This window comes from Neomonachus schauinslandi, chromosome 4 (genome assembly GCF_002201575.2).
Source record: "Neomonachus schauinslandi chromosome 4, ASM220157v2, whole genome shotgun sequence".
Lineage (NCBI taxonomy): Eukaryota > Metazoa > Chordata > Mammalia > Carnivora > Phocidae > Neomonachus > Neomonachus schauinslandi.
In genome coordinates, this window is record NC_058406.1 from 78,722,579 (window position 1) to 78,736,516 (window position 13,938).

At 35.8% G+C, this 13,938-nt stretch overlaps 1 protein-coding gene across 6 annotated transcripts in view; it reads left to right on the forward strand.

Moving 5' to 3' along the window:
• The window catches only part of LOC110580308 (TLC domain-containing protein 4-like), a 103,342-nt gene extending 90,662 nt beyond the window's left edge, over window positions 1-12,680 (forward strand). For all 6 annotated transcript variants that reach the window (XM_021689971.2, XM_021689974.2, XM_021689973.2 and 3 more), the window contains one exon: window positions 8,382-12,680. In XM_021689971.2, coding sequence (XP_021545646.1) covers window positions 8,382-8,700 — 319 coding nt within the window. In that variant the 3' untranslated portion in view covers window positions 8,701-12,680. The remainder of the gene's footprint in view (window positions 1-8,381) is intronic.
• The last annotated feature ends 1,258 nt before the right edge of the window (window positions 12,681-13,938 follow it).

The window sequence follows — 13,938 nt, forward strand, 5'->3', positions numbered from 1 at the left end:
AGGCCCTCCATTCAAGGAGGAAGGAATTAACATAAGTTTTTAAAAAGTGGAATAAACATGCTCTATGAAAGGGAAACCCAAACTTGTAGGATCAAAGAATATGTCTAGGAGGAGGGTGGATAGACATAGAGGGTGTTGAGTGTCAGAGAGAGCTGACTGAACTTGACCTGGTGGATAATGAGAATATAGTCTAGTGGAGGAAGTCATTCTGAAAATAGCACTGAGTAATTGTAGTTTTTGGTTATTTGTAGGATAGATTGGAAGACTGGAGGAAAAAGATTGGGTTAGAAGGTTAGCAGACAGCTCTTAGTTATGTGCATGAATGGTGTAATCTCATTAGTCCAGAAAATAAATAGGAGTCCAAATTAGGCTGTGGGATAGAGAAAAGATGACAAAATAGAGATTTCAGGGAAGAAAAAGTGAAATTGGCAATGGATGAGAAATTAGAGATAGAGAAAAGGGATGAGTGTAGGATAACTTCTCTGCTGTACCTTTGAGGAATGGGCCCATGAAAAGAGATGAGAAGGCAAGAGGAAGCCTGGAGGGTAAGTGGTGGGTTTGGTTTGGAGATGTTAGGTAAGAGGACAGACAGAGCATCTTGAGTGGAAATGTAGTAAGAGGTACAGAGAGGAATTTTGAAATGACCAGATAGAGGTGGCATTTGAAGCCATGAGAAAAGATGGCATTTAAACGATAAAGTTGAGTGTCTAGAATGGAAGTATAAGATAAGGAAGAGTAGATAATGAAGGAATAGTTTAGAAGAAGAAGGGGAGTCAAAATAACATTGAGGCAGAAGGCAACTTTTCTAAATTTAAGTTTCTGAATCCGTAAAATTTCAGAGTTAATATTTATTAAATTCCAATGTTTACATGCCTGAAAGGATGACATTTGTAACCAAGTACAACTAGGGTCAACTCACTGCCCAGTCTATGTGTAGAGTCCCAGAATCAGCACAGCCATCCAAAACCTTATTGGAGTTTTTCCAAGGATGTCAACAAAGGTCCAGTTTGTTACTCACAGCAACACTTCTTAAAATTCTCTTCGCTCCTCTTGAACTCACAGTATCTCCCGGACCCTGCAGCTTTCCCAAGGCTCATTCAAACTTCTGACCCTCAACTCCAAACTCCAAAAACTCACCAAAGATGCTGTGTAGGGATTGATTTTTTTGCTTCCATCCTCGGTTCTCACTTTTTTCTTTCTTTCTCTACCTGCAAGGAGCCCCTTCTGCTTTTTCCAGATGTTAATTATACCAAATAGTACCTTGTTTTTATACTATTTGTAGTTAGTACCACACTCTGCACAGTTAATTCCCAGGACATAATTGAAAGGTTCAGATTTGTTTGGAAGGGCAGTGGGAGAAAGAAGTGCTAAATGACCAAAGACAGATTGTTCTCTATGGGGTTGGCTGAGGATTATAAACACATACAATTTGCTATCTTTTCTTGTATACCTTGACTTAGTAATAACTGTAGATGGTGGGTAAAAGAGTTTTCCCTCTCTCCTTTCTTTCCACATGCATGTCTTCTTTCTTCCTCCTGCCCCTTTCCCTCTCAGCTTCAATACATATATTCAAAAACTGTTAGCCTTTATTTGTTGGTATGAAAGTGTTTGAATTAGGTAAGAAGTAGATTCCATCAAAATAAGTGGCCCTTCTGGTGTGAGAGAGGAAGATAAGAGCAACTATGTAAATATTATTTCACCTTGAATTAATATATGAGCTCTTTCTTTTAAAAGAGACTGGCTTGGCGTGCCTGGGTGGCTCACTTGGTTAAGTGTCCAACTTTTGATTTCAGCCCAGGTCATAATCTAAGGGTCATGAGACTGAGCCCTGGGTGAGGCTCCATGCTGGGCGTGGAGCCTGCTTGAGATTCTCTCTCTCCCTCTTTCTGCCCCTCCTGTTTGCTCACACGTGAGCGCGCTTTCTCTCTCTGTCTAAAAAATTATAAATGAATGAATGAATGAATGAGTCTGGCTTAAAGACCAGGCACTGGTAACATGAAAAAATTGGCAGAAGATAAATATGGTGATTGCATAGTAAAGCCAAAGGACAAGTTCTTTAAGTCTGGATTTGTAGATAATCACCTTCCTACACAACCAAAAATTTAGAAAGTGCATGAAGTGCTTAGAGAACACAAAGTATAAGTATTCTGGACTAAATACAGTCTAGGACTTGTGAGAAGAGCAAAGTCTAGAAAGGTTGAGTCAGGGGAGACCAGTTGAGTCATTATAGTCATAGATGTAAGAGATACTGAGAACCAAAAACTGTAACGGCAGCAGTGGGAATGGAATGAATCAGGGAAGGATAAGGGAGAATTTTAGGAAATGAAATGGATAGGGCTTGGTTATAGACTATAGGCATAGTCTAGGATGACTGTAAGTTTCTGATTTGGATAACTAAGTGATTGGTGATGCCACTGATAAAGTTTGGAAGGATTGGTAGGTATAAATTTCCAGTTATAAAATGAGTGGGGATGTAAGGTACAGCATGGGGAATACAATCAATAATGTATCAACTTTGTATGATGATAGACATTAACTAGACTTATTGTGATGATCGGTTCCCAGTGTGTACAAATGTGGAACCACTATGCTGTACACTTGAAACCATGGTATGTCAATTATACTTCAGTTTTAAAAATAAATCTACAGACCACACACACACACACACAATTTTCCACAGAAAGACCTGAATTTAAGCAAAGAAAAAGCAAACATTGGGATGCTCATGACACAATAACATACAAACTGAATTGAAAAGATGGCCTTTGGGCTCTTTCCAGTCTTATCCAGCTCTCTGAAATATAACCATTTAATTACACAAACCAATTTTCTCTGGCTTAGTGTTATTGTGAAAGTTTGCTTGTGCAAATTCCTTAATTTTTATACGAAAATGGAGTTTATTCATGAAAATAAAAATGTTTCCATCTATCAAAAAACCCACAAATGATTGGGAGGATCAGAAGAGAAACAGGCAGTTTTCTGTGGTAGGAGGAGTGGGTAGGCAAGGAGTAGGGTATTGGTTTTAGGCATGTTGAGTTTGGGGCATATTTGAGAATTTGTGAAATTCTCACCAATAAATGAGGTGAAAATGTTCAACAATAAATTAAAAATCTGGAACTACAAGTAGACCTTGAGAGAGGACTTGAAATTAGAGATTTGTGTTAGGGTGTTGAGCCCTTGAGAGTGGATGAAATGGCCTTGGTAGCACATATAAAAGGGAATGGTGCTTGGGAGGCACAAATATTTAAGAGACAGGCAGAGGAAGTAGAGATTGAGAAAGTGTAGTTAAGGAACCAAGAGGAAAATAGTATCATGGAGGTCAGGAGAGATGGAAGTATGATGGTTGGCAATGTTGTATGCTATAGAAAAACCACTTACAATGAAGGCTAAGACAAACCCACTGTCTTGGGTATGGGGAAGCCACTGGTGACCAGTTTCTTTTGTAGAGGAATGTAATCATATTGTACTGGGTTGTGAAGTATAGCAAGAATGTGAATATACTGTTGACTTGTCTTTCAAAAAGTGTGATAGGAAGACAAGCAGAGGAGAGATTTTTGGATTAGGAAGAATTGAGCATGTTGGTGAGAAAGACGAAAGAATCCATCTAGGTGGAGCAAGGGGAATGGGATAAAGTCCCACAAGGTGGAGTGGGGTCCTGATCATGGGCAGGGAAGCAATTAGCCTTGGAGAGAGCAAGAGAAACCTCTTTATCTGAGTATGAAGGTAAAGGTGCCTGAAAAGAAGTTTTGAGACCTTGAGATCAGAGTTTGAGGAATTCATGGTTGATGGACTCTACTATCTCAGTAGTTAGAAGAGGCCAGTTCCTCTGAAGGGACTGAGAAGTAGAAAAGAATGAGGAAGGGAAGTAACTTGAATGGTGAGACAGAGGTTGGAAGCAATTTTATGGAGTGTGGAGTTAAGTAATTAAGACCGTGAAGGAAATTTGAGAATTCAACTGAAGTGCAGCTCTCTTTAAATTATAGTTGTCCCTGCCATTTATCTTAATCTCAGTATTGGTGACTAATAATTATTTCTTGAATTCTTAGTGGGGAGTTTCTTACTATGTGTTGTAACAGCTTCATAGAAGAAGGGAGTTCCTATCATCGTCCCCAGTTTTGTAGAGAGAAAACTGAGATGTAGAAGTCAGTAACAGTGAGAGAAGCAGGCTCTGAACCTAGGCATCCTGGTTGCAGAGTACAGCACGCACCTGTAGTGTATACCACGTGCCTGGGAAAGCTGGTGTGATAAGAGCTTGGAGGCAGGCAGGGTGGGTGGGATGGGTGAAGTGGCAGAGACCTGAGGGTGCTGATATGTGTTCTGAAGTTAACTGAATTCAGGGAGGTGGGAAAGCAAGTAATCAAGGTCTAGAGGCTGATAGTGAGGGATTTGAGAGTTGGGTGGTTGAAGAATAGGTTTAGGTAGAACTGGGTAAAGTGAAATATGGGGTGCTAAGAGTTGTGATGAGAAAGGGATTGGTCATTTGAGGGATAGCATTTCTGATAATCCCAAGGCCACCACATAGTCTAAGAAATGAATGGCTGAGGTTAACAAGGGAAGTCTTTGGAGTAGAGAAGACTGGAGGATAGGAGATCTGGATTAGAACAAAGGATTTGGACTTTTCCTGCTTCAGTGACACTTTTCCTGTTTGTGATATTTTATTAATTTGACCATTGCTGCCTAAATAGTTTCTCTTTTAATTGACTTGAATAATTGGGCTTTTCTCTTTTCACACTACATATACTTATAAATTGTAATACACCTCTTATCCTACCAATTACTCCTACTTGATCTTTTGATCTCTCTTAGTAAAATATTTTAAGGTTTTCCTCACTGTTAAGTTTTAGTTACTGAGGTTAAGCAGTTTCTAGCTTAGTCATAACTAATTCAGTCAAATTAAATATTCAGATACATGGATATATTTTACTACATTTACCATTTAATCTCTAAACAATGAGGTAAAATTCAACAAGATCTTTTTTAAGGAGCAGAAAGAACAGAGAAAATACGGAATTTTTAAAAATAAACTTTGAGAATAATTTTAGACTTATAGAAAAGTTGCAAGGATGATACAGAAGGTTCCTATACACCCCACACCCAGTTTCCCCTATTAATATCTTACATTAGTAGGGTAAATTTGTCACAATTCATGAACAAATATTATTTTATTATTATTATTAACCAAGTCTGTACTGTATTCAGATTTCCTTAATTTTTACCTAATGTCCTTTTTCTGTCTCAGGACCCCATCCAGGATACCACATTACATTTAGTTGTATCTCCTTAGACTCCTCTTTGTTGTGACAGTCTCTCAGACTTTCATTGTTTTTGAGGTGTTTTTGGGTACTGGTCAGGTGTTTTGTGGAGTATTTCTCACTTTGGGTTTGTCTGATGTTTTTCTCATGATTAGACTCGGATTATGGGGTTTTGGGAGGAAGACTACAGAAGTAAAGTGCCATTCTCATGACAACATATCAGGCCTCCCTGCTATAAACATGACTTATCACCGTTGATGTTTTCCTGTTCACCTGGCTGAAGAAGTAGGGTTTGTCAGATTTCTCAATTTTAAAGTTACTCTTTCTATCCCACCTGCCTTCTATCCTGAACTCTAGAAGGAAGTCACTATTATTTAGCTCCCCTCTTGAGGAGCGGGAAGTTATGCTTTATCTCATTGAGCGTGCAGTATCTACAGAAATTATTTGTAATTATTCTGCATAGGATATTTATCTTTTCTAATCACTCATTCCTTCATTCATTTATATTACTATGGATTCATGGATATTTATTTTATACTTCAGGTGTTTTAAATCCAGTACCACATTATTTATTTATTATTTGTTCAAAACGGTACAACTTTAGCCATTGAGCTCTTTCAGTTGGTTTCTGTGTCCCTTTGATATAACCTCATCATTTTGTTTTTTAAGTACTTCCTTACTTTCTGGCAGTAAAAAATACGCTAGATTCATATTGTATATTCTCTGTTCTAGCCCTAGAATCAGCCGTGTCTCAAGGAGCCCTGGTTCCTTTTATTGGAGAATGGTATTAGAGACCAAGATCTAGGCCCTGGGTGTGCTCATTACTACTGGGGCATCATTGTTACTATGCTCTCCCAGGTGACCACTTGGAAGTATACTAACCTGTGTATACATAGGGTACATAGCTAACTATAATTATTCCTGCTGCATCCATATTTATATCTGTATTAAGCTAAATGAGTTCATACTGATGTTTTCAACTCTAATCCAGTATAATATGGATCAATCTAGCCTCTTCCACTCACTTGTCTGTAACTTTCCACTCCAACAGTAAGACAACAGGTCCCCACTTCACCATCAAACACATGTACTTATTTGTTAAATCCCAATGTATATGTATGTATATATATATGTATAATGGTTTCGGAATTGTTAACCTGTTCTTCCATGACACACAACTTTATCAACTAGAGTACAGTGCCTGTGTACAGTTTTGTTTTGTCTTTAGTCTTACAGCTACATTTTCAGAGTTACTTAGATCACCTGTTTTTACTCCACTTCCTACAGTGAGGTTATGTATGTATTTGTAAAGCAGTTAGATTCTTCTGTCACAGTCTAGATTCCATCCTGGCACCCCCAATCTCCTGACATTTTAAAATTTGTACACACTAATACATAACATCATATATTCACCACTACAATATTATACAGAATTGCTTCACCACCCTAAAATATCTCCTATGCTTCACTTACTCTACCCTTTTCCTCTCTCCCTGAATCTCTGGCAACTACTGACCTGTTTTCTGTCTTTATAGTTTTGCATTTTCTGGAATGTTATATAAATGGAATCATAATGTGGGTAGCATTTTCAGACTGGTTTCTTTCACTTAATGATACGCATTTAAGATTCATCCATGTGGTTATGTAAATTGATAGTTTGTACTTTTTATTGCTGAATGGCATTCCGTTGTGTGGATATACCACAATTTGCTTATCCATTCAGTTTTTTTTTTCCTTAAGATTTTGTTTATTTGAGAGAGACAGGGGGAGAGCACAGACGAAGAGTGAGAGGGAGAAGCCGACTCCCAGATGAGCAGAGAGCCCAACATAGGGTTCGATCCCAGGACCCTGAGCTCATGACCTGAGCCGAAGGCAGACGGTTAACCAACTGAGCCACCCAGGCGCCCCCTCCATTCACCTACTGAATAACATCTTGGTTGCTTGCTTGCTTCCAGTTTTTTGCAATTATAAATAAACCTGGTGTAAACATTTGCATGCGATTTTTTGTGTGGACACAAATTTTAAAATCAGTTGGAAAAATACCTAGGAGAGTGATTGCTGGATTGTGTGCTATGAATATGTTTAGTGTTATAACTGCCATATTGTTTTCCAAAGTGGCTTTACCATTTTATTCTCACCAGCAAGGCTTTAGAATTCCTGTTGCTCCATACCCTTGCCAGCAATTGGTATTGCCAGAATTTTGGATTTTAATAATTTTTATAGATATGTATATATGTATATATATATCTCATAGTTTTAATTTACAGTTTTCTAATGAGAAATGATGTTGAACATCTTATCATATTCTTATTTTCCTTTGTATATCTTCTTTGATGAGGTGTTTAAGGTATTTTGCCCATGTTTTAATTGGGTTGTTGCCTTATTATTGAGTTTTAAGACTTCTTTTTATATTTTGGATACAAGTACTTTATCCTATATGTATTTTGTAAATATTTTCTCCCAGTGCATGGATGTCTTTTTATTCTGTTTTTTTTAAATTCTGTTTTAACAGTGCCTTTCATAGAGTTTTTAATTTTAGTAACAATATTTTTAGTAACAATATTTTTTTCTATAGTTGTGCTTTTGGTGTTATATCTAAAGTACGATCACCAAACCCAAGATCATGCAGATTTTTTCCTATGTTTTCTTCTAGAAGTTTCAGAGTTTTTCATTTTATGTTTAAGGCTGTGGCTTATTTTGAGTTAATTTTTGTGTAAAATGTGCTCTGCCTAGGTTCATTTTTCTGCATATGAATATCCAATTGTTCCAGCTGTTTGTTAGGAAAACTATTCCTTCTCCATTGAATTACCTTTACACTGTAGTCAAAAATCAGTTGAGTATATTTGTATGGATCTATTTCTGGGCTAACACTTTTGATCATTTGTTCTTTCACCAATGCTATGCTGTCTTGAATACTGTAGCTTTATATAGTAAGTAAGTCTTGAAAGTGGGTAGTATGAGTCTGCCAACTTTCTTCCTTTTCAGTATTGTGTTGGCTATTCTAGGCCCTTTGCCTCTCTATATAAATCTTAGGAGGATGTTCACTGAATTTTAAAAACTAAAAACATTTAAAATGGTTAATCTTTGGAGATGCAGAGTAAATGTGATGCTTTTAAAAATTTTTTCCAGGTGGTTCTTTGAAGCTCTGAAGTATCCTAAGTTTTCCAAGGCTAACGTCATCAATGGAATACTCATGACAGTGGTGTTCTTCATCGTACGGATTGTCTCAATACCTCCTTTTTATGGTTACATTTATTCCGTGATTGGAACAGAAGCCTACATAAGGCTTGGATTTTTAATCCAATGTTCCTGGATCTTTACTTGTGCTATTTTGGATGGGATGAATGTCATGTGGATGATCAAAATTACAAAGGGTTGCATCAAAGTCATCTCTCTCCTCAGACAAGAGAAAGCCAAAAGTAGTCTTCAGAATGGAAAACTTGACTAAAGGTGGGCTACTGATAAGCATACTTCCATACTGTCCACGTTAAATCTACTGATAGGATGAATTCTTAGCATGTTCTTGTACTTCTTATTAATTATATTTGTTATCGAGGGTTTCAGTGCTTTTTTTTTTTAACCTTTAGAAAAGAGAAACTAAAACTTAGTTTTTGTTCCAAGATTTCTGATTTTCTTCTGCATTATAAGCATGGATAAAATCTTAAAGGTTTAAATAAAAAATTATAAATATAGTGGTGAATCTTTTCAGAAATCTGTTAACCTGCATTGGTATTTTTCTCTGTGAAAAGATGACTATGCTAATTGGGTGCACTTGGTTTTATGTCACCAATTTTGCTGAAAGAATGGGAACTGCTTTTAAATTTGTAAATAGCTCTCAACACTTTGTTGTACTGCACTCATTTCTTACTGTGGCTGTCAATACCCGTTTAGGGTTTAATTTCTAAATTGTTGAAATGTTCTTTTCTTAGGCTATTAGAAATGATGTATTTTTTGTTTAGATATGCTATCATTTATGAATGATAAAGTATTTTGCTTACTTTGGGAATAATTAGTTCAGTCATGGAAAATACTTCTTTAATTTTTAGATTTTTCAGACATCACTTTATTATTTCTATTTTTAACATTTTATCAAAGTACTGCTTTTTTATTTGTAGTAAGGCTTAAGACAGATCTTACAGAGCTCCTTAAGAGATGAATTCCTCTTTCTAAAAGCATGTTATAGATGACTAATAGGTCATTTTTAGGCTAATAGGAGGAATCATTAAGAAAAAAGCTTTAACACTGCTGTCTCTGTTTCCCTTGCACTTTTTCCATGAAAAATATATTATTTCTATTTTTAAAACCTCCCGTAGGTTCAGAACCCAACATCATCAGTACCAAAGTGTTAATGCAGTATATATTTGTCATGCTCCTAATATGACGTAGGCCTCTTCTTAATGAGACCAAAACTCCAAAAAATCAGTATTCACATTTTAGTCACAGTTTACACCTATGCTTGCTTAACCAGCATTTTGAGTGCTTTGAATTTCTGTCTTTCCTGAAGGACAGGAAAAAAAAAAAATAGATAATTTAATCTAAGTATTCCGATTATTAATACCCTTGTCTCATGTGATGATAAATTTATGGCTGGTGACTCCGGTTTTTTGGTTTTGGGTTTTTTTGTGTATGTGTAAGTATATGTTTGCTTTTTCTTTGGTTCTTACAACCCCAATATAGAATTATATAATTAGCTATTATTGCCTTTATTTATTTTTCTCAAGTACTTGATTTTAATGATTGTTCTTACCTAAGAAAGAAAGAAATTTAATCAGTGACGGCTGCTTGAGTTTAATTGAACCCAAACCAAAAGATCTAATCCACTCAGTTTCTCAGTTGGCAGGAGAATGACTCACTTTCATTGTCCATGTTATGATGGTGAAGGGAGGCTGGCTGGCTAGATCAGACTTTGATTTGATTTGATCTGGCTGTGTAATGCAGAGAGAGCCTAAGAAATTTTAGAACATTTACAGAAGGTAATTGAAATCTCAGTCAGTAACTCAGTGAGAAAATCAAATTGATTGGCTTATAGTAGGTACACTTATTTTTGAAAGACTTAATTAATGTAAAGTATAGGTATTTGTTTTTAAAGCTAATATTACATTGATAATTTGTTACCAAATTTAGTGCCTTTGACATCATAGGCACTTAAGTGCATATTGGTTGTTGAGAGGGGGTAGGAAAGCACATGGTTTTATCTTGTTCTTTTCTTGCTCTTTTGCAAGAAAACTGGATTTTTAAAAGGAAAACATTTATATTAGAAAACTATTTTGGAAATTACTTTAAAAAAAACAAAACTTGAAATAAATATTTTTGACTCTTGGGATATTTCTATAGTTTCTGAACACAGATTTTAAACCCACCATCAAAATGAAGACAATATAAAGCAATATATTGCAATGTATTGTAATATAAAACTCACTCATCAGTGAGTTTCCATATAGCAGTTTCAGTTTTTGTAGTTGCTATTTCATGCTTAAAACTTTATTTTTACTTTCATTGACAGCATTTTCATTAGTATAGCTGTTCACAAAACAAATGTTTAAAATATCAATGCTTTGAACTAAAGTTCATTAATCCCTTAGTCAGCAATTCTTATTTTATGCTGACTGCATGACAGCTAATCCAACATCGACATTCAATATCTAAAAGTAGAAGCTACATACTTCCTTGTACAACATGCATGAAATGGAAAAGACACTACAAACTGCCATACTACTTTAAGTCAGATCTTTATAGGAGCTATATTTCACTGTTCTGTGATTATATCCACCTACCTAAGATACAAGGAGTTAAAGACATAACATATCATTTATTTTAGTGATGAATTTATCATTTATTAAATGACAAACTTTTGCTAGACATTTTTCATATTAAGTATTTTGACTACCTGGATTAATTTAAATGATTCTATTAGGCATTTTGAATTTAACAACTATTAAAATATTTGTAGAAAATTAAAGCAAATTGGTGTAAATTTTTAAGCAACTCTATTTTTATAGAAAAAGATTAGTGACAACCTGTAACTATAAAGATGTTCTTTGAATGTGTAGTAGTCTAAAAAATAGAAATTCTTACAAAATTTTGAAAGTGAATGAAAATCAACTAAATAGCATGCAAGATCATAGACTCTGCATCTGATATTTTATTTGGGAGAATTTGAAAATTATGAGCTTGAATTTGTACAATTTGCGTTCTTGTGTCTGAAATCTTTCCAGTGGGTATTGTTTGCATTTATTTAAAACTCAAAATGGAGTTACATATGAGTGCAAAGAAACTAACTCCTGCATAAGTTGATACCTTATAGTAAGTTAAGATGCAATCTTTATTCCAACTGTTTAGTTTTGTTGTTTCATGGGCTAGTGCTATGTTTAGAGAAGTAATAATGTCTTTACCATTCCTAAGGGTGACTGACATACCATGGATGCCGCAGTACTATTGTAAAGGTCTAGTTTTAAAAACTGCCTTATTTATAGGTGTTTGAATCAAATTCTTTTCTAAATTTTAATCTATTTAACTCAACTTTTTGCTAAAGTGTCGGTTTTTAAATTGTACACTCTGTGAGGTGCGTTGGGTGTTTGCAGAATGGTTCTTCACGGTTGTAAAGGACCAGCTTTATGGTTGGTTACACCATTTGTCATCATGCATTGATGACAGTCTTGTCGTGGAGATATCTAGGGGAAAGTGTTGTAATATTCATGTTTGTTCTGTTAAGTTTTTAAGGGAAATAAACATGTTCCAAAAGGCACTATTAAAATAAATGTTTGAATAAATTTCAGTTTCTAGGTTACTCTTAACTCCAATATGGAAGTATGCATACAAATTGGCTTTCAGTGGTTTAGTCTGTTGCTTGAAATTGAGAAGTCCATGTAATTGTTGACATCATCAGTTACACTTCATGGAAGACTATGTATTTGTGTGTCTTGGGTTACAGAAGAAGCAAACTCGTATAATTTTATCAGAAATGTGGCACAGTGTTTCTCCGCACGTACGAACCAGCACAGCAGTGAGACCCCTCCTGTGTCTAGAGACCCTGGGCACACACACAAACCTCCCAGCCTTAACCACAGCTTGGTTCACAACAGGCACACTAAAGCTACTGCAAGGGATTTTTCACATGAAGCATGTGGGGTATGTGTGAGAACAATGAGAAGCCAGCAAGACCTGGAGTCGGAGACACTGCGACTGATTTTCCCTTAAAAGGCATAATGCCCCTCCCTCATCTAGAACTTTTTCTCTGAATCCTTCCAGCCCTTCCAACTCATCCTCCTAATGCCCTTAAGACTTTACCAGCACCTCCATCCCTTATGCTAGCACCTTTCAACATCAACTTTTGAGGCTTCCCCATACCCATAAGCTTTCTGGTCTATTGCAGCAAACTTCAGAGTTTTCAAGTATGTTCTTCCATTGAAAAAAAAAAAAAGCATTGCAGTAAGTTTAAGTAGAGGTCAGCAAACCATAATTGCTAAGAGGCTATCGGAAGCCATTTAGTATTTAATAATACTTGTTACAAGATGAAACAAGGCTAATAAGGTAATGGTTTTATTGAGAAACATCTGTAGTCTCTTAAACTGGCTTAGCAGTAAGAGCTTTATCTATGTTTCAGCTAGGGATTCATTGTAGGCCTGTAAATTATCTCAGTGTTCTTCCTTAGAACCCAAGGCAGCAGGAAGAACTGAGGTAGCTCTGTTATGAGGCTGTTAGGAGGAGGGGCTGCTGGTCTGTGGCAGCATTCCTGAGTCCTGCTCTTTAATTGAGCCAATTTAGTTATGGTCCTGTTTCTTTTAAAAACAAGCTTACCAGCAAGTGGATTACTCAGCACGTTTTACGAATGCAACACCCAAGGACTTGAGCCCTATCCTTTTCTAGCCCGGACCTCAAACTTCCTCTACCAGCCTTGGTAGTAAGTTGCACCTTTATTTGAAGATATTTTGGATAGCAATGAAGAACTGAAGGCTAGCTGCTAAAGATTGGTTTGTTTGCATTGAAAATGTTTACACTGATTCCCTTGTTGGTTACACCGTAAACCGTTTGTTTGCATTGAAAATGTCTACAGCAAACTGTAGACAGTTTCGGTATCAGGCCCTATATTTAAGACCAAAAACAATGAGAAATATTTCTAAATCTTAAAGATATAAATACAATACCTCTGGCTGAAAACTCGTTAATCATCGTCTGTATATTTTTTTCTTTATATCATTACATAATTCTTTCTGTAATGAAGTGTGCTTAGGTATTTGCTACTTCTTGGTTAATGAAGCCTAAAAATATAACTGTAAATAAAATATGCTATATATTTTTCCGTTTCTTGCTTGGTTTGCTTCTAGTATAATTATGTCTACTTTTTACTTAAGGAATTTTTGCATAGATAATACTCTCTTAGTAACTTGTACCTAGGATGAGTTAATGAGGTTTTTTGGTAATTATTAGAATTTGTAATAATAACTTTTAGACACAGATTTCATTTGAAAAAGCTACTTGAAGATTGCAGCAAATGTGATAGCTCTAGTGATAAACACATTTTTGGGGGGGAATATACAACCTTACTATGTAATTGTTATAAAGATTTTGGAAGTCTTTCAAAATACATTTAACATTTTGAGAACACATCTCCTAATTTATTTCCATAAGGCTGAATGAAGAACTTTGTCTTATTTACAAAATGTGAGACTTGGTAATTTATAAATCA